Raw genomic sequence first — 21,262 nt, 5'->3', positions numbered from 1 at the left:
TTCTTGGCCTGGTTCTGTAGATAGTATCTACCTGCCGGGTTGGCACTGAAAGCAGGTTAACATTTGTAGGCACACAGAACACAGATACTTTAAGTGTTAACACCGTTTCATGTGAGATAAGGCCAGAAGGGACTATGATTTCATCTTTTCATACCCACGATACAGGCCCATTGCATTTATTCTAAATATTTCCTGACAGATGTTCCCGTCCTGCAGTGGACAGCAGTTTGCTGCCAGTTTCTATTTCCATTGGAAATCTTGGCCCTTGCTTCAGTGCATGATTGTGCATGAGTGATAAAAAGCATGACAGCAGAATGATTGTGCAGTACCTTGCTGGTAAACACTACATCTGGCGAGACATGGTGAGTTGTGCATGCACAGACCCAAGAGTTTTGGATGCTTCACGTGTGCTGCACGTTTGCAGTAAGCCATGTGGTACAGGGGTCACACAGGGCACACCTCCTCCTGGCTCCTGAAAGAAAGGAAGGCACCTGCTTAGCCAGAGAAATTTGGCACCACTGTGTTTGCAGACTCAGTAACTGATCAGTCAGATATTTCTGTTCATTAAAGACTTCACTGACTGGGCTTGTCAGGGTCCTGAGGGTGTCAACAAGGCTCCCTGGCCCTGAGCAGCCTCACCTGGGGCCTCCACCCACACACCTGATTCCTGGGCCCTGAACTCCCTCTAAGCTCGGGCCTGGGGGCCTGGCCAGGTAATTGCTCCTTGTCTAAGCTCTGGTGTAGGTGTGTTTGTTTTGTGTGTTGGTTCTGGGCTTGTTTGTTGCCTGGACTTGGTTTCTAGGTGACCCTCAAGCTTGCCTCTAGCTTAGCTTTGGGCTTTATCTTCTGTTCTTGTCCCTACGGCTGTGCCACGGAGCTGCCCTGTGCTGTCCCTGTGGCTGTTCCCAGCCCCAGCTCTGTCTGTCCTGCAGGACTGTGCTGTCAGTGAGTCCTGCTGCACCTGCTGTGCTGTGCTCCTCTTTGGCTCCTTGCTCATCTCCCCAGCTCTGTCTGTCCTGCAGGACTGTGCTGTCAGTGAGTCCTGCTGTTCCTGCTGTGCTGTGCTCCTGTTTGGCTCCTTGCTCACCTCCCAGCTCTGTCTGTGCTGCAGGAGTGTGCTATCAGTGAGTCCTGCTGTTTCTCCTGTGCTGTGCTCCTGTTTGGCTCCTTGCTCACCTCCCAGCTCTGTCTGTGCTCCAGGACTGTGCTGTCAGTGAGTCCTGCTGCTGTGCTGTGCTGTGCTCCTCTTTGGCTCCTTGCTCACCTCCCAGCTCTGTCTGTGCTCCAGGACTGTGCTGTCAGTGAGTCCTGCTGCTGTGCTGTGCTGTGCTCCTCTTTGGCTCCTTGCTCATCTCCCAGCTCTGTCTGTCCTGCAGGACTGTGCTGTCAGTGAGTCCTGCTGTTCCTGCTGTGCTCCTCTTTGGCTCCTTGCTCACCTCCCAGCTCTGTCTGTGCTCCAGGACTGTGCTGTCAGTGAGTCCTGCTGCTGTGCTGTGCTGTGCTCCTCTTTGGCTCCTTGCTCATCTCCCAGCTCTGTCTGTGCTCCAGGACTGTGCTGTCAGTGAGTCCTGCTGCTGTGCTGTGCTGTGCTCCTCTTTGGCTCCTTGCTCATCTCCCAGCTCTGTCTGTCCTGCAGGACTGTGCTGTCAGTGAGTCCTGCTGCACCTGCTGTGCTGTGCTCCTCTTTGGCTCCTTGCTCACCTGCCCTCAGGAAGAAGCACTTCAGCTACTTGCTGACAGAGGTGAAGAGAGTTCAGGACAGCACAGTCCCGAGGAACTGAGGTTTGCTAGGCTTGTAACCTGCAAGCTGTGATTTTTGTGGCAGGAGAAGAATGATTATCATGTGGGGAAAGTTATCTGATGTCTGTAGATATGGTGTGGGGCAAGGGAACAGGCAACTAGATAGTTATTAGCTCAGATCACTAATTAGTAGAGCCTTAAAAAGCTTACAGAGGTATGACACCTGATGGTAACTAGTACAGCTATCCCAAAATAGGGCTTGGTGTACACCAGTATTTAAGAGCACTGAAAATAATCTTTTTGGGAACCACTACTGCAAGGACAGCTTACCTAACTAGAACCTTAATAGTCTATTTTAATTGATATATATTCAAAATGTGTTTAGAAAACCAAGCATCTTTAGCAACAGAAAAACCAGAAACAAATTACAATTGATAAAACTATCTACCTGCTTGATTTTTTTAAAATTTGTAGCTCTGCTCCTGAGTATTGTAATTTTAATGTCTTCCCCTGCTGATTGATTTACTGGGGGAGGATGCCATAGTGTCACACATGAGTGTAACCCAAACAACATTAAAATTTCTGATGACTTTTAAGAATGCATCATAAAAGAGATGCCACCAGAGAAATTTTGTAAAAGGTGTAAACATTTTGAGGTAAAAAGATGAAGTGACAACTGGGAGGATGTTAGGATTTAAAGGTGCAAGTGAACTACTTCAGTCTCTAATAAAGAAAATAGACCTTGAAAGCACTTTATACCAGTAAGCATTAAAAAAAAAAAACAAAAAAAAAACCAAAAACAAAAACCAACAAAGCTAGGCACATAAAGCTCATTGCTGAATTCCTTTGTGTGTTAGTATATCCATGCAAGATGTTCTGTTTAGTTTTGCAATGCAAATTTTTCCCTAAACAGTTTGCACCCTTCCCTAAATTATGAGGGCTGACAAAGCATTTTCTTGAAATATCCTGCCTGTAGCTAAGAGAAGTGACAGCCCATCTTTGTGATTATTGATTTTTCTGGTCTGTGGTGAAACTCCAGAAACGTGATGACTTTCAGCTGTTAGTGCAGTTGCAATGCTTTCTGTGTGCAATCACTAAATTGGGCTCCTACAGCTGGAGCTGTTAACACAGTATGGTTGCTGTGGTGGGAGGAGGCTTTTCCTGAGCAAAAACCAAAAGAATACAAATTGGGTGGAGAAAATGGCATCAACAGGGACTTGCAAAACCTGCTTCAGTAACTCACAGAGCAGTTGCCTTTCTGGTAGAGACTTACAAAGAGTGACTTCAATAAAAAATTATTTTTGCAGGTATAGTACAAAAGGTAAAGAGGCTTGAGGGTTTTCTGCTGTAAAGGTCTCATTTAATGGTTTGTAGAGGAAATCTATTCTTTTTTTAGTTGTGGGAAAGAATGAATATTGTAGCAGCCATTTCTCACATATATAAATGAGGCAATGATCAAATAAAATTAAATTAAGTTTTTTTGATTCTGACACATGCTTAATTTTAAGGAATATAATCTGTTAAAGGAAAAAATGAGTAATTTTTCTTGAAGGCAATATGACACAAGCAGGAAGCAAAAATCTGGCAATTCTTTTTTGAAAGTGATTCCTTTTACTTGTGCAAGCATTGAGATCTGTTTGACTGGTTTATTTGTGTTAGAAGACTAACTTTTTAAAAAGGCATATTGGTATGTGAAATACTTTAAATACGAGGTCAAGATGTATGGGGCAGAAAGTATACAAGGAATAGGTGAGTAACTGCAGAAAAATAATGGAAAAACTGACAGCATGGGCTCTCTCCCCAGCTGTCACCAGGTGTGTGCTCTCTCCTTGTTCCATGCACCAGCATCCAGAGGGTCACTTCCGAGTTTTTGCTTCAGGAGCTGAGGACAAAAGGTCAAATACCTCCTGGTATTTATTATTATGAAGGAAAGCCTTATACACTGTAATCAACAGAGACATTGCAGAAAATCTAAAAAAACGTCCAAAATGTTGACAGCTGTGGAATCATAATGTTTGACCTTTCTGGTTCTAAAACTGCTGATTTTTCTTTTTTCAATGTTTCCTCTTCTGATGCATTTTGAAACTTGTATATAAATAATCATACTGACTTTTTTTTTTTTTTTTCTGGGTATGAAACCAGAACTGTAGACAAAAGAAATATTCATATTCTAGCCCGAAGTTTAAGTAGCCATTTAAATGGCTAAAAAGAAATCGATGCATTTTACAGTTCAGTCTAATTAGAGCTGTTTTGGTTATGCGCGCCCATAGGTGTAAATACAGGTATTTGTTGGTGAAGTGGGCGGGTGGCTGTTCCCGGGGCACTACCAAAGGGCTCCCACGTCGCACGGTGCCCCGAGCAGGTACAGGGCGGGCTCCGGCGGGGCTCCCGGCCTTTCCCCGGCCCGCTGAAGGGGCGGCCCGGTCCGGCCCGGCCCGGCTGACGCGATCCGCAGGCGCCGCGGCTTGGCAGGGCCCGGCCCGAGCTCCAGCTCCGCCCCTGCGGCGCGGCGGGGGCTCCGCGCTGCCCCGAGCGCCGGCCGCCGCCGCCTGAGGGAGCCGCCGCCTGCCCGAGGGAGCCGGCCCGGCCCTGCCCCATGGCTTCCCCGGCGGCGGCGGGGCCCGGAGCCGCGCTGCCCCCGGCCGCGGCGCGCCGAGACTTCTACTGGCTGCGCTCCTTCATCGCCGGAGGTGGGTGCCCGTGCCCCGGGCGGGGACTGCCGCTGTGCCCGTGGAACCGCCGCCCGGTCTGGTCCCCTGGGGCAGCACGGAGCTCGCTTCTCCTTTTTCCCCTATGGAGTGGCGCGGTGCGCGCCCGGGACTCGCGCGTGTGTCAGACCCAGCTCGGAGCCCCGGCCAGCCGCAATGAAATGATCCCGGAGCCCGAACCCTCGTTAGGCTGCTCGGGGAGGGCGGATTATCCCTGTCCTCACACTGCTGAGGCTGCTGTTCCCAAGATGAAGGTGCTGTGAAGGGGCGAGACAGCCTGGCAAACATACTGCCACATTGATGACCTTATAGAGACAAAGCCTGTTTGCTCTGTAAGGTGTTGTCTCAGGTGACTGATTTGCTGGGGGTAGGGGAAGGTTGTGTTTATTTACAGTTTTTCCATCATGCCGCACTCTCTGTTGGATCTGAAGTAGCACAGGGTACACGGCAGACACGTACCCACCTCCTTGGGAACACCGGCAAGGGCTGTTTCCCGCAAAGGGAAGGAGGAAATAGGATGGAAAACTCTTGAGTAACTTTCAGGAAAGTTCCTCCTGCAATGACCTTAGCAGCGGAGACGGACAGTGGCCTGGGTTTTTGTAAACAGGAAAAGCAGCTTAAATGTTTCACTAAGGCTTTAGGGGCTTTGTAGCATCTACTGGAAGCTGTTTACTTGTCATTGGGGCTTTTTGCAGTTCCTGATTGAGTTAGCTACCTTAGAAAAAGCCCTTATTTAACTGCTGATCTAAAGAACTTTTTTCATCCTGTCACTCTTCTGTTTCTCCCCTGGAAAGGTGTCGCAGGATGTTGTGCCAAAACAACCACTGCACCACTGGATCGAGTAAAGATTTTGCTGCAAGCTCATAACCACCACTACAAACACCTAGGTAAGATGGCTGCTAATTTTGGTTTGAAATGCAGTGTGTGTGGTTTGGGTGTATTAATTTATTCAGCGATGAGGCTGATAAAAAAGGTGCTCATCAGACAGGAGGCTGTATCTGTCTGGTCAGGCTGTGTGCCATGTTTTGTTACCGTTTGAGAAGACAAACAAAGCCATGTGTAAGCTGTGGTATCAATGGATGTGTTAGAGTTTGAGATGTCAGAACAATCCTCAATAAGGCATGTAAGAGCTAGGCTCGATCTTCTGTTTGCAGCAGGCAGCAGGAGATTGGCAATGACAGCTCCAAGGCTTGGATGCTTTCGGTGGGAACTGTCCTGCGGGGACCCCTGCAGCTCAGACAGGCCTGGCTGCTGGGAACTGCACCGAGCAGAGCGTTTGTGCCGGCTGGGAGGTGCAGCTGATGTGTGCTCGGCATCTGTGTTGCATCATGGTGAGAGCAAACTCACGTGTGCACCGCTGTTCCCTGCGGGCTCGAACAGTGCCCTCTTGTGCAGGGTGTGTGAGCCATTTATGTCAGACGTTACTGAAATGTGGCATAACTTTTGCTCCAAAGTTTAAGTGTTGCAATTCTCAGAGGGAAAAAATATTTTGACTTGGCTAATTTTGCATGTAACTGAACTTGTTATTAACTTAGCCACTAAAGATAATATTTTTAAAAGTTGGAAAAATAAATCATTGCTAAATCATAAAATTCAGTGGATAAATATATTTGCTGTGGCAAAAAGGGAAACACAAACAATGTGTTTTAGTAACACAGACACAAGTATACACTCAAGTCAATGAATTGAAAGGTGAAAGAATTGGTTTGACTGGGATTTTAAATCTTCAATTTGCTTTGTATTGTGCCATGGTTGGCAAGTAAAATCTTATGTTCTTCCCTATTTTGGGAGTCAGGTATGATGCTGATTATCTGAACTGTGTCTGACTTGAATGTGTGTGCATGTTACAAGTAGGAAAAAAGGAGAATTATGTGGATGAGGTACCTGTAAGTGCAGAGACACCGTGGTTCTGTTCATCCAAGTCCTCCCTGTGTGTTTTTACACCTTTGCATTGTGGAGCTTGTGGGTCTCACTGTTCTAGGAAATAGAAACAGTAGCTCATCATTGCAGCATAGAGAGAAATTCTGGTCTTGGCATAAGTAAGTTCAGAGGCAGGTAATGAGCATGACATCTTAAAAGTAAATTTGCTACTAAATATGTAATAATATCTTAATATACAATGCTATAGTAAGTATATAATGATATAGTAGAAAGGTGCACTAATCTATTCATGTTCTTAGAATCCTAGAAACTAATAGATACTTGTTTTGTTTAAATTTCAAATGAAAGTTTGTCAGCCACTCTCTTCTTCCTGCCTGAAAGCAAGAATAATTTTCATTTTCGGTTTTTATTTAGTAGTCGCATAGGAATTAAAACTGTTTGATTATCACAGATAATTCTTTTATTGAATCAAACTAAAAAGTGAATTTGATAGCAACTGTACATAGCTAATGTTTCCAGTAAAACTATAGGTTTTGTCCAAACTCTGTGTGATGTTGCATTATTTCCCACCGATTAAAAGTAGGATTGCTTCTTGTTGCAACAACTCTGAGATAAAGTGTGAGATGATTAAGTTGTAAGTAATGAGAGTCTTCAATAATTGTATTTGATTTCCTCAGTGATGGCATTTAATCTGTAATTTAGCATGTAGCAATGTCATTTTGCCATGGTTTTAGCCTTTAAAGCATTATTTATTTATTTGTTTAGAGTTGAACTGCAAGTCAGGCAGTTTCCCCCTGTGCTGCTGGCCTTAGGCCGCTGTGGGTGGGTGTTGGCATCTGCAGGAGCCTTGCTCACAGTCCAGGCAGGTCCTGGGGCCTCCCTGCAGAGCTTCCCTGAGTCTGGGAGAGGAGAAAACTGATCCAGCTTCACCTGAAGGCTCTCCCCTCCGGCAGTGTTTGGGCAGTGAAAGTGGATTTTCCACTTTACCTGAGCAGCATCATGCAGCCTCAGCTTTATGTGCTTACTTTCTTCACAGCAGCACTTCCTTGATTTTTGGTTTCCTTCCCCAGAGTGTTAAACACCTTTTTTTGTATTGCTGCAGGAGTATTTTCTACGTTGTGTGCTGTCCCCAAAAAGGAAGGGTACCTTGGGCTGTACAAAGGAAATGGGGCGATGATGATCAGGATCTTTCCCTATGGCGCTATTCAGTTCATGGCATTTGACCAATATAAAAAGGTAGCTGAATTTATCATTTTCCTTTTCTTTTTGTTTTTCCCTGCCTGAATGAGTACAGACTGATTTCTAAATATTTGTATTGCTGAGAATAATACCCTTTCTTTAATGGAAACAAAAGGTAATTTAAAGTCTACTGCTATTTGTATTGCTATGAGATAGCCCTTTGTGAATAATGTAGCAAAAAAATGTAGAATGAAACATTATTGTATTTATTTGGGATTTCTAGTGCTTCATGGATGAAAGGACTTAAACTTGAAAGGTCTGCTGGATATGACATTATTATGTCAGGCTGTAGATAAAAATGACCTTGAAGATAAAAATGCTGATTTCAGGGTTCTGAAGCCCTAAAATTTGTCAATTCTTTTCTGTTTTCCTGCATTTACTCTTTCATAAGAAATCTTTGCAGCATCTCATGGAGGTCAGTTGTTAGCATGAACATATTTTAAACATTGCTGTTTGTAGTAAAAAATACCATTTAGCTATTAGCAAGGAGAAGTTTCACGTTTGAAAGGTCAGATTTAGTACCCAGCCAAGGAAATGGTACAATATTTACTGAGGACAATGGGATTGAAATTGTGATTCCCTTCCCTAAGAGCAAATTTCAGAAGACCGATACAAAGAAGTTGCTGTAATTGGTTTTGTAGGTTCTTTTCTTTGTGCTGTAATCATGAATGCTGTTGATCTGTACATATTTTATGTTATGTGGAATAAAAGACTGCATGCCATGCTTTGTAATTGAAATGATTTATGAATCTGCAATTTCAAGAACCCAGTTAGCATCGTAGCTCTTTCTTTTATCAATTAATTGACCAGAAGCCTTCACAATATTTTGCATGGATATGTAAAAGAAAATTAATTCCTAAAGGGGGAGGATACTAATGATCTTCATAGCAGAAAGTCTCAGTTATTTGATAAAAAGCCTGGAAGGTAATTTCTAACTTCCTTCCAGGCTGTAATTAACTTACTCTGAAATGTTGTCCTTTTTCTCTTCTTTTTTATTTCTCCTTTTTTTTCTTTCCTTTTTCTTTTTTTCCTTTTCTTTTAATCCAGTTAAAATCTTTATGGGAGTATTTCACATGATGTGCATGTAAGAAAAATTGACTCTTCTTACTTTTCAATTTTGTTCAGTGTCCTTTGCTCTCTATATACTAAGTTTGCCTTGTTTAACACATATTAATGATAACTAAATAAACAATTAATCTAATTTCTGAAGTGAATAGTACAAATACTTTCAACTTACTGTTTTGCTTTGTTAGTAGATTCTTAGTACTTTGATGTTTTTAATAAGAAATTGGGAACGGCAGCAGTGGAAACAGTGTTAAAAAATTCTAACAGTAATTAAATGTTCTGGATTGAATTTATAGCATTGTAAACTTCTTGGGAGCTGCTGCAGAGTTTGCACTAATGTGCTAATGAGCTTTGTGCTGTGCTTTGCTTTGTTTTCTGATACCTGATTACTGACACTGTTCCATGTTGTGCAGGTAATAAAGAAACAGCTTGGTATTTCTGGGCACGTGCATCGATTGATGGCTGGATCCATGGCAGGTAAGGGTTTGTGCTTGCATTTCAGACATGCCTTTGGCTCACAGTTAATATTCCTTCAGAGCATCATTTCCTGTGGGGTTGGGTCAAACTCCTGCACATTTGGATTAAGCAAATATACTAGTAAATGGTTAATTTAATGTGGTTGCCTAATTGAAATCTGTTTGTCTAAGAGTACTCTTTAAAAAATGTTTGTGCAAGCTGTGAATTCTGTGCTATGTTATGAAGCACAGTTTTTTAATAGTCTTGTATTAACAAGTGTAAAAACCAGTGTGATCAATATGAAGTACAAAGCTGCAGGTTCTGGTAGAATTAGCTCATCAGCCTCTCTGCCACTGCTGCTAGGTTGAATATAAGCCCACAGAAATAGGGAGATTTGTGGCTTCTCAAATGAGAATTTTCTTTGGATTTGCCAGAAATGTCTGTACTTTTCCATGCAGGATTTTCATGATGCTCTTTAGGTCATATTCGTGAATGTTAAAATCTCTCATTTATTAATTAGTGCAGTAGCAGCAGAAAAACCTATCAGCAAACTGCCAGTGTATAGTATGATTATTTATTTGTTTTCCTCTTGCTAGTCATTGAGTCAAATGTAGCTAAGAAAAAAACAGGGCAAGGTGAGTAATAGTGAGCTGAGCTTTAACTGAAGTGATTCTTCATGTGCTTTTCCTTTGTAAAATAGGCTAAGAACTGCCTAGTGACAGTCCTCAAATAGTCACAGGTATTGATGTTTAGCTGCTTTTGGAAAAAAAATGGGATTTTTTAATACTACCTTCAGTTAAACTAGGAAAATCTCATTAAAATATTCAGAGTTTGTGTGGCATCAGAGGAAAGAACGAAATTAAACAGTGAGAAGAGTCCTAAAAACTAACAAAGCCTGTTTGCTAAGGTATGTTCCAGAATTTGGCTGGCTTTCTATCTGAAAAGTCAAAAAAGCCCCTAGATCCATAGATGTTATTCTTTCCTTCCTTTTTTTCCTTTCCCCTGGCTCTAACTGTCCTAAGGAACATTTTACAATATACTTCTCCCCTCCAAAGATGATGATGATGATTATTATTATCATTATTATTAGCTTTTCCAGGAGCTTTGTCAGAGACTGGGAACCTGACTGGGAGGCACTGTGAAAACACTGAATAATCAGCCTAACCTGTCAGTGTTGGATGGGGTGCAATTCTTCCCATAAATAAATGAATAGCATCTGGCATTGTTGTAAGCACCTTACTGCTTAAATCTGGTTTGTGTGGTTAGAATAACAGAAATAAATCAATGTACAGTGCTATCTGGCAAGCACAATCTGCTTTATGAAGTGTGTTTAAGTGCCATAGACTCAGTAGTTTCATTTTTAGAGCCCAAAAAGTGAGGAGCTGAGCTTGACTTGGGGGTGAGATGAACACAGCAGTCAAGTATTTATACAGTGTCCCATGTATTTGTTTTCTAGGTGGCATTCTGCTTCTTGGGGTGTTGTTTAGATGATAAGAGGCAGAGGGTTTATCTGAAGTATATCAAGGAGATGAGGGGGTGAAGGAGGCACTAGAAGAGCAGAGTTTGAAATCTGGTACAGAAGTTTTCTTGGTTTGCAAACAAAACAGAGAAGACTTGAAAGCAATTGGTAATACTTCTTGCTCTCCCTCCTGTGCTGGCTGCAGTAAAGGATGGCACACTGGCACTAAAGGAGGTGATGTGCTGGTGCACAGGGCATTCACAGTTCCATGGGTGCAGGATTGAGTTGAGATAAATAACCTGTATTTCTCTGGGCTTTTTGTTCCCCCTGCAGCATCCAGCCAGGCAGCTGGCAGCTTTCACTGTCTGCTTTCACCCACCAAACTCAAATCTTGTTCATGCCAGTGTTTCCAACCAGACTGGTGCTCAACAGAGCTGAGTCAGCTCCAAGTGGTGGGAAACACTGAAGTGTCTTCTGTAAGTGATAAACAGGATCAAAAGCATATCCACAGGGAAAACAAGGCAGTGAGGATGGGGGCAGTGGAGGGAGAGGAAATAAAAGCCTATTGTAATGCTTACATTTAAGGAGACCCAGTTAAAATTACTGTGGAAACTCTAACTCTGAATTTCCTGAGTCTTGTGTGATTCAAATTTCAGCTGTAACACTTCATTAACAGATAAGTAGGGTATAGCTTCTTTTAAGGAAAGAGAGCTGGGCAGAAGAGAAATCATAGAGGTTGGTTGGGTTTAGGAAAGAAAATTATCAAATAACATCAAAAATGAACAAGTAACATTAAACAAAACATCACAGAATGATTTTATAAATTAATTTTTAAAGTTTTCTAATAAAAAATCCAAATCAAAACATAGAAATGTGTATTTCCTCTTTTGCACTTGATTAACTTCAAAATAACAAGGCCAAAAAAGACTAGATGTTATCTAGAATAAACTCAAGTCCCATTAAACTACTACAGAAAGTATGCTTTTGGTTCTAGCTTTTTACTTTTACTAAAAGTGATTGAAAATAGTACTGACCTAGCACTGTCTGGGAGGATGTTGGCTGTCTCCATTTTAAATACTATGTAATTAACAGTTACCCACTTCAGTTGGCATTTTTAAAAAATCTGGTCTAGTTCTTCACATATGCTATGGAAGGAAACAGAATTATTATTTATTTGGCACAAAGAAATATTAGGACTGATAAATGAGGCATTCTTTAACCTGATTAATATTTTTTTCATCAGCAGTTTCTGTGTTTGTTGTTTCTGAAGCTTTGTTTTGTTCAGAAGATGCTACTTGGATAATTTAATCTTTACATTAGCTAAGGAGCAAATCTGCAGTTCAAGGCTGTGTCTTGTGCTTATCACTTTTGAACTTTATTCCTCTGAATCTCCTGGCAGTGCTTAATTTCATCTCTGGGGCTCCTGATATGGTACAAAGAGCATGATACAGAAATAATAAAAACTTGCACACCAGCTGTGTTTGCAATGTAAATGTATTTCACTTGTGGGTTTTTCTTGCTCCAGATAGGTTTTTATTTTTATTTCCAAAGAAGTTTACTAAGAACAGAGGGACAGCACTGAAACTGGGAGACAGATGAATCCCTGTGGAGCTAATCTCATTGTGAGCTGCCAAAGCCTGGGAGGGAATCAAGGACAGCCCAATGTGCTTCAGTGTCTTTAGTCTGTGTGACCCAGTGTCCTGTCCCCAGGATGGCCAGAGGTGCTTGGGGACAAGGTGGGAAGTGGAGGAGGGCCTTTCCCTGGCTGCTGGGTCAGCACTGGCAGTGAGGAGGTGGCTCTGTGAAGGGAGGAGCTGCATTCCCCTCTTCAGGTTATTTCAGAGCAGTGCCAAAGGCAGTGTGTGTCTCTGAACTGCTGGTGCACATTCAATCTGTCCTGTTTCACCTCCCCAGCAGAGATTTTTGGCTTAGCTACCATTGGTGGGGACAGACTTGGCTTTTTCAAGCCTGGGACTGAGCCTTAAGGTGCTGAGGTCTGGCTTCTCATAAGGCACTATTGAAGGAGCAGAGATGAGTGATTTTGTAGGCTTCACCACAATGACTTTGTGTCCCACAGCTGGCTCCCTTCCTCTTGGAAAGGACAGTGTCTCTCCTGAGCCCCAAAAGCCATCCTGAGCCCTTGTGTGTGCATTTTCCTTGGATGAACAGTAAAGCAGGAACATGCCTGTCCTAGCTGCTACAAGACACCATATATTGTGGCTCGTGTCCCAAATCCCCTTTTACTTTCATTTGTTTTTCAAAAATTCATAGCTAGAGGACTTTAAGAAAATATATTTACAAGTTTCTATTTAAATCCTCACTCTACATACCGTTCATCTGTGTTGTTTTTTTTAAATTGTGCTGTTTTCAGAGTGTGCTCACTAAAGAGTGCATTCCCCAAGCTCCTGCTTGGTCTGTTGCTAGCCTTTGTTCAGAGGAAGTGCCTGGATGGATTTCAGTGCAGGACTGGAAAGAGAAGAGGGGGTAAAGTCTCTTTTCTGAAATGGGATGGCTTCCCTGTTCCCTCTTAAGCTCTGTAAAAGTGCTTTACCCCTCCCTTAATTTGTTTTAAACTGTTTGAATTGATCTATTTGATGATATTTCTGGATATCTCAGGGAAGCCATTGGGGAAGGGCTCTAGACTGAGGGCCTGCATTTCATGTATGTCAGTGGAAGCAGTCTTGAAGTTGCTTTAGTGTTTTGCAGCTTCCAACTTTTGAATCCTGTGGGTGAGAGAACCTCAGAAATAAACTGCAGATGTCTGCTTTTTGTTCAGAGGACTTTCCAAAATCTCCAAAAGAGGTGTTTTATTCTTCTAAAATGAATTACTGATGGGATAATCCAGAGTCCCACAAAGTTGGTTCCCAACTGAGAGCTGACCAGTGTCAGATTTTTGGATAGCTTACTTAGAGTGTTTTTATCTCACCATGTAATCCTGATAACTTTCAGATCATTCAGTTTATCAGAGCAGTGTTTTTTTGGTTTTTGGTTTATTTTTTAACTCCAGGCATAAAAGTTAAGCAGAGCTTGTCGGCAGGGGCTGTGTTGCATTTGGATTTTGTTATTGGTTTGTGTTGTTTTTCTGTTCCCCCTGTTATGGATTTGTGTTGGCCTTGTGGAAAGGAGGGGAGATGATACACCCACAAAAAGAGGTGTCATTAAGAAACTATTAAGACTTAAAAGGAAGTGACATTTTCCTGACAAAAACACGTGACAATTTTCTTTCCACCAAAAGTGTACTTATCTTCTCTAGGACCAATTTAAAAAGCTCCATTTGGCTAAATCAGAGCAGTTTCTAGAAAACAGTGCCAATTACAAAGGTTTTTACTTTCTTTTCTGCCTTTCCCTAGAATTTTTTTTGTTTGATTTTGGTTCTCTGGTGGGGTTTTTTGGGTTTTTTTTGGTGACTGTGGTGTACCATCAGAAAATGACCACTGTTGTTAGTGAAGAGTTTTAACTATTCCTTCCAAAGACTCTGTCAGCCATGGAGTGGTTTGCCTCAATACCTACCTGGAAGGAATTAGTTACTCAGGCAAGTGTTAGAATTGTTCTTTTCTGTGCTGGAGTTGTGCTTCCAGAACTGCAAGCTGCTCAGCATTTCAGCTGTTCTGAAGCAGCTCCTAACTGGATTAGTTCTAAGATTTGATTTTTTTTTTCCTTTTATTTTGCATCTTAAGTCCAGAAAACTTTTCTGCTCAGTTTTAAAACAGAAGTGCTGATGTAACATGAGCTATTAAAATGCAGTAATGCCACACAGTTAAGTACTTCTCATCAGTATGAGCCTGGCTCTATTTTAGATGTAATTAGAATGATTTAGTGTGTCATTAGGATATGTTTCACATTTTCAGACAGAGTAGATAGATACATGTATCTATACTCAATAATGACACCAAATTCTGACAGAGCCTGTTTGGAATACAAGATGTAAATTTGGTGGTTTGAGGTGTTTTTTTAGTATGGTAGGATTAGGTTTCATGGTTGCAATCCAGTAAAGCTGATGTACTTAACCAGCCTGGTTCTTATGAGCTGTGGTGAATACAGTCAGGCCCAGAAATGCTGGGAAATCCAGGCTTAGGTGAGGTGTGCTGCTTCAGTGACCACCAAGTACAAACACATCCTTTGTGTGTTGCTGGAGTTGGTGTTCCTGTTTACTGATTGTAAGTGACTGTAAGTGTTTCTGTAACAAAATACTTTGTACATGCTATTGTATTCACTGCCAGAAAAGGAAATTCTACTTCTCAAAGTAATCCTAGAATCAGCTAAGGTGTAGGTGAGTTTTGTTTGCCTGTTTTGTTTTTGTTTTTAATAAAGGTATTACAGCAGTGATTTGTACTTACCCTCTTGATATGGTTAGAGTTCGCCTGGCGTTCCAAGTAAAAGGGGAACACAAGTACATGGGAATTATCCATGCATTCAAGATGATTTACACAAAGGTATTTTTTCTTTTCATCTTCAGTTCTGAAAAAGCAAAGTATGCTCTTAAATAATGTTGCACTTCATAGAACATAATGGCTTAGTGTGAAATAAGTGACTTCATTGTGTGCACTTGGGATTTTTTAATGTAAAAAGTTCTTTGGATGCTGCTTTTGCCTTAGGCTGCTGAGCTGTAGCTCAGGCTCCTGTACGTGGGAGGTCAGAAACAGCAGAGAAGCTGCTTTCCAAGAAAGGTAGTGATGTTCCCAAACAGATTTGGGGAGGAGGGCTGTGTATAATGCATAAATGTTCCCAGTTCCAATGTTGGGGGTAGATTTTTTGCCTTGCTTTTTGCTTATCTCCTCTGGAGCCGGGCAGTTGTCCCTCCAGTTCCTCAGGCACAGGAGGCAGAATGTGACACGAGCTCCTTGGTAGTGGCTGGTGCTGGGGAGATTGCTGTCATGGGAGTCTGGATGAGCAGGGGGGACTCAGGACACTTGTGTTTCCTGCTACAAAGGCTCCTTTTCCTTTCAAAGGAAGGTGGTTTGAGTGGCTTCTACAGAGGGCTGATGCCAACTGTGGTGGGAATGGCACCGTATGCGGGTAAGTTAAAACCAGGACGTGCCAGTCCTTCAGCAGTTCTGCGCACTTCTAAATTTGTTTAATATATTTGCACACCCAGTTAATTAGCTTCTGTCCAGATCATCTTCAGTGATGCTCCTTAAAACGTGTCTTCACCAGTCAAAGCCTGGCTTTTCTGCAGTTTGGAGCTGAGAGTGAGCAAGGTAAAGCAGTGGTTGTGTTGTATTCCCAGTTTCCCCAAGGAGGCTGTTTCTCTCCAGCAGGGAGATCGATCCTCGGCGGCTCTGGGAATGCGGCCTCGGAGCCTCCTTGGCTCCCTCTCCTGGTGGCTTTTCTGTAAACGCTCCCGCGTGTGGAACCGAGCAGCCCGGCTCACATACCCTCGTTTGGAAAGGCTGAGACACGGCCCTCACTGAGGAAGCTCTCAGGAGCAATTCTCAGCACCAATTCTTTGATTCTTGACAGCAATCCAGTACCTTAAAACTCACAGTCTAGCTTATTTCAAGTGTTCTTGTAGCATTATGTATAAACACAAATCCATTTGGACAGAAGTTTCTGTAGAAGTTCAAAATATTGTTTCTCTGTTTTTCTGCATAAGAAAAAACTTCCAAAAGAACTGTGAAATAGTTTCATTTTGTAAATGCAGCTTTCTGTTTATGATGATACTTTTTACTGCAAGTACATAACGTGAAATTTCCTTTCAGGTTTTTCCTTTTTTACCTTTGGTACCTTGAAGAGCATTGGGCTTGCCCAGGCCCCTCAGCTGCTTGGCCGGCCCTCGCTGGATAACCCCGAGGTGCTGGTGTTGAGAACTCACGTGAACCTGCTGTGTGGGGGCGTAGCCGGGGCCATCGCTCAGACCGTGTCGTAAGTGGGGATGGGGCTGTTTCCTCTCTGCACCCCTTCAGGCTAAAGAAACTTTGCTCTGACACAATTATCAGTAAGGTTTTTAAGTTAATCAAATACTGAAATGCAGGCGTTTCCTGTTGTTTCACTTACTAAATACCCATTTAATCTTCGGGGTCTTTTAAGAGTTATCCGGTGAGTCAATTAAACAAATCCAGGCAAATCTCTTAAAATCCACTGGAATCTTCTTTAGTAACAATTTTGTTTCTTGCCTTGTTTGGAAAGCTAAAAAATTTTGACCCTGAACATAATTTGCAGAACTTTATGATTCCAATTTACCTTCAAACCTATGTAACCTGTGAAACCATAGGATTAAAGAAAAAGCCAAAACCATTCAAGTCTTTGATATTGTATTTGGCATTTTTATTACTTTGCTTGCTTTTTCCTTTCTCACCCTGTCCTTGTTCTATTTTATTTTGTCCATAAAATAAGTTAATTTCATGGACTTACACAGCATGGATTTTCCCCTACATCACTGCATTGTAAATATCACTGCCTGCTCATCTTTAAGCTGTTAATTTTATTTTCAATGCAGGTGTCTTCTCCCTTCAGCACTTTACAGACTCTTTTTTACTCTCATCTGATCTTCATGTCTCTTCCTTACTAGTGCCAAATGGAATGCATTAAGAGCTCTGGTTTGCTGGTTGTGTAAGGGGAGTCTCCCTTTGTGGAGAGCTTTCAGCAGTGCTGAGAGTCTGAGCTGCATTCCTGGCTCAGTGCAAGCAGAGCTGGGAGGCTGCCCGTGGGTTTGTTTTCCTGTTTAAGCACATTGCAGCAGCTGTCCCTGCTGTCCCCCGTGCAGGTATCCCCTGGATGTGACTCGGAGGCGGATGCAGCTGGGAGCGGTTCTGCCGGACTCTGACAAGTGCCTGTGAGTATTTCCTCTTCATCTGCTCTGACTTCTTCGTGTCTGAGCTAAGGTCAGCTCTCAATTTCAAACTTGAAAACAGCCACCCCCACCCCCTGAACTATTATGTTTTCTTAATTCTTTTAATAAAGAAGTTTCCCTGCAGACAAAAGTTACCACTCTCAATCTGGGCTTAAGAAATACCTGAAATAACAATGGCACCCCTGTTAGTAATCCTGTATCTCTACTGGTAAAATAGGTTTTTGTATTTTAATGCAACTTGTGCTACCTTTAGTATCAGCAAGCTCTCTGAATGCTTCTACTGAAATGAAGTAGTTTCAGAGTGTATTTTAATGGTGCAGAATCTGTTCCATAAGATGATTTTGCATAATAAAATTTTATTTGAGCTTTTTGCCCTCCTACACCCTACACATTGTTGAGGTTCCTCCAGTAGAAGTGGAAGCACCATAATAACGTAGAAATCATAATGTTAAATCAACTGTCATCTCAAGCAACTTTCTGAATTTCAAATTGTCCCAATCTAATTCCATATTCTGGGACAGTTTTCTCTTGGTTAGTTTCAATCTTGTGGAATTGTGTAAGTCTGAACCCAGTGCAATTCACTGGGAATCTCCTGAGTGGAAGGTTGGATCCTACCAAGAGCAGCCTGGGCGACCTTTCACAAACAACCTCAGTGTTGCTTAACTGTGAAGGTTCTGTTCTGTTTTCTTCACCAGCCTTTTTGTTTTTCTTGGTTATTTTCCACTCCTGATGATTTTTAAATAAAAACGTGTTCATTGTTCTCAGGGTTTTACTTGTTGCACTTGTGAGGACTCCTTTTACAGAGCTGAGGCTTGTCCATTTAACAGTTTTGTTGTGACCATACAGAGAGCTGTGCTCTGAAGGAGAGGCACAGGTCTGTCTTTAGAGGGTGAGAGGATAAAGCAGGCAGGAAGTCTGGAAGCTTTGGAACATAGGGAAGGTGCTCTCCAGGAGCCCTGTCTGCAGTAACATGGGAATACCAAGCACTTCAGGTGCTTTCCATTTCATGTCTGCTTAGTTTCCATACAAGTATGTGAAGAAAGTTCTCTTTGTACATACAGTGCAATTTCTGCCTTTAAAAAGGTAAAATATTATGTTCTAAGATTATTATTTGTACAAGGAATTTATGCTTCTCTGCTCTTCCCTGCCAGTTAGGCAAGAGAATGTGTGGAGCCATTCTGGTGGAAAACACTGTAATAGATCTTGTAGGGCAGGTGTTTTCTGACCAACACTTGTTTAGCTGGGACTGCACCATCCTCTTTTTAATTCCCAGCTCTTGGGCTTAAATTTCTTGTGGAAGTGCAGGTTGTCACTTTAGTCCTATGTGTGGCTTTTTGGTCCCGTGTGGCTTTGCTGTGTGGGATGCCGTGGGTTTTTCTCCACGATCTCCTAAAACCCAGGTCAATGTTGCAATAAGATGATTTTGGTGCTGACCGTGTGCCCCTGCTGTTCCCTTGGCAGTACCATGGTGCAGACCCTGAGATACGTGTACCAGCAGCACGGGGTGCGACGGGGGCTCTACCGGGGGCTCTCCCTGAATTACATCCGCTGCGTCCCCTCCCAGGCCGTGGCTTTCACCACCTATGAGCTCATGAAACAATTCTTGCACCTCAACTGATCGTTTGTCTTAAAGACTTTTCTGTACAACTACACTATCGATCCTCAAATGATACTGGTGAATAAATGACTTGAAGTTTAACAAAAAAAGCTCTCTGTTACTGCGGACCTGCTGTGTCTGACACCTTTATTTGCCAAAATGTGGTGATTTCCTGGAGTCAGAGCCGGGGGACACATCCACATAAACACGAGCTAGCTCTGAACACTTTTTTGCACTTGATCTTTTAGTCTTCATTAGATGAATTTTAGGAGTGGCACAGTTTTGGAGATCCATGTTTTACACAAGCTCCAAGCTGTTAGTTATTTAGCTTTATCACCATTCCAGGAGTTATATGCTGCTGACTATGCTGCCTTTGAAGCTAGTAATTAGGCATTTGTTCTTTAAAAATGGAATGGAATAAACTGATTTGAACACAACGCAGTGATTTTGGCACTCAGATCCTTGCCAGGTCTGCAGAAGCTGAGCTGGGCAGAGCACACTTCAGGCAGCCTTTTATTGTTCTGTGTGCAAGAACAGGAATTGCTGCCCACAAGGGATCTTCAGCCATTTCAGCCACAACCAGCAAGATGTACTCTGCAGTTTTGGGCAGCTTGCAGTTTGGAAATTTCGGTGTACATTGCATTCTAAGAAATGCTGTACTACACAAATACAAGTGGGGGGAAATTCACAGGCATGAGTGCTAGAGAAGATCCCCTTGTGGCAGGTGGTGGGGCTAATCTCAGAAAGCTTTTCTGTGGAGCTGCATGTTCTTGATTTGGTGTGTTCAAGGCTGAGTATGCTGTGAGTATGTACTATCCCAGTACTCGCTGGTGTAAACAGGTGTTCCCTCCCTTAAACCACCGTGCCAAAGAAACTGCATGCTGCTGCAATTGCTTATTTAGGCACAGGGACCACGTGCAACCTCACACAGAAAAGGAAATGAAGATTGTGTTGGCCTCTGTAGGTGTGTGTGTGCTGTTTGCTCCCCAAGCCATGGTGTGCAATGGATTATTGCATGTTGGCCTCCTCCTGTGATGCCTTTTCCGCAAGGAGTTATTTTATACGTGATTGGTACTCTTGATTTTACTCACTTGATTTAGGAAACTGTAAAGCATTTACTTCACGTAAGTTATTTATTTATTGTAAATATTTTAGTGTCTTCTCAGAATTGGCAAATGGTGATGTTAAGTGCTGGATGGTAAGACGGATTTGCTTAATTTTGACAAATTTAACAAATCGGATTTTCAGTTATATATTCAATACCAACTTCTGTGGCTCAATTTTTCCCCCCGTTTCTTAAAAATTCATATTTCTTTGAAATTAACAGTTTAGCAATGGGCAGAGAATGAAATGTATCTGGATATATTTTATTAAAATTTTTGAACCAGTGTCCTTGTGTGATCTGTGTGTGTTGCTACCAGGAAGAATACATATTTCTGGAATGATCTGTTTGCCCTAATAGGTAAATATGCACAACATTGTCATTCTCAATTAAGTGACAGTAAATATGCTTTTTCTTCTGATCTTCAGTTTCCCAAAAAGGAAAGCTAGCCAATATCACAGTGAGCTTTTACATTTTAAAGTTCTTGCAGCAGAGATAAACCCACTGTATTAGAAAACTGAAGTGCCTTTCTTTTCTCTACATTGATTTGCTGTGTGAATAAATAAGCCAGTTCTTTTTCATGTGAATACTATTAGGAATTATTAAATTAGGAGTTTTACATCTTTATTCTACTACCAGGGGTGTGTTTGAGGAGTGTCATGGTAAGTTAAGCAGTTGTAAGGCAGAATAAAGCAGAACCCAGCATGTTCACGCCTGAGAGGAAGAGAACATAAAAAGTGTCACCTAAATTCTTGAGTCTGAATGTGAAAAACACACCTGCTTGATGGAACTGTGCTGTATTTTCAGAATTACTTTTTCAAAATAAAATTTAACAGTGTATGGAAGTGTTTTAATACTGATTCCTGAATTTACACAGTTATGCTTGGAGAATGCAACTTTAAGATCTATCAGCAAACATTTTTTACAAGCTCTGATTTCAGAACACTTGTGTCCAACTTTCTCCCTAGAGACTTCCCACAATTGTTGGATTTTAGATAACTTCAAAAAGAGATATTTAAAGCCTATTTTGTACTTCATAAACCTATTTTGCTGAAATATTTATTTTCTGGTGTATGGGAGATGTATAGGCAGCATGAAAGAGGCTACAGCACAAAGGTTTAGCAAGTGTTCAATGCATTTACGTAATTTCAATGTCACACCACATTATGACTGCACTTAATTATATCAACAAGCAACTATAAAATTATAATTAAGCTTCTCTTAG

General features: G+C 42.0%; 1 protein-coding gene across 1 annotated transcript; it reads left to right on the top strand.

Moving 5' to 3' along the window:
• The first annotated feature begins 4,336 nt into the window (after positions 1–4,336).
• SLC25A16 (solute carrier family 25 member 16) lies at positions 4,337–20,882 on the top strand. Its single transcript, XM_063164207.1, has 9 exons — positions 4,337–4,430; positions 5,243–5,335; positions 7,432–7,565; positions 9,047–9,110; positions 14,860–14,981; positions 15,498–15,564; positions 16,248–16,410; positions 17,252–17,320; positions 18,800–20,882. Exons 1-9 carry the CDS (start codon positions 4,337–4,339, stop codon positions 18,954–18,956), a joined length of 963 nt encoding a protein of 320 aa, XP_063020277.1. The 3' UTR covers positions 18,957–20,882.
• Positions 20,883–21,262: the final 380 nt, after the last annotated feature.

This window comes from Melospiza melodia, chromosome 9 (assembly GCF_035770615.1).
Source record: "Melospiza melodia melodia isolate bMelMel2 chromosome 9, bMelMel2.pri, whole genome shotgun sequence".
Taxonomy (NCBI): Eukaryota; Metazoa; Chordata; class Aves; order Passeriformes; family Passerellidae; genus Melospiza; species Melospiza melodia.
The sequence above is the reverse complement of the archived record's forward strand: the minus strand, read 5'-3'. Positions and strand labels throughout refer to the sequence as shown.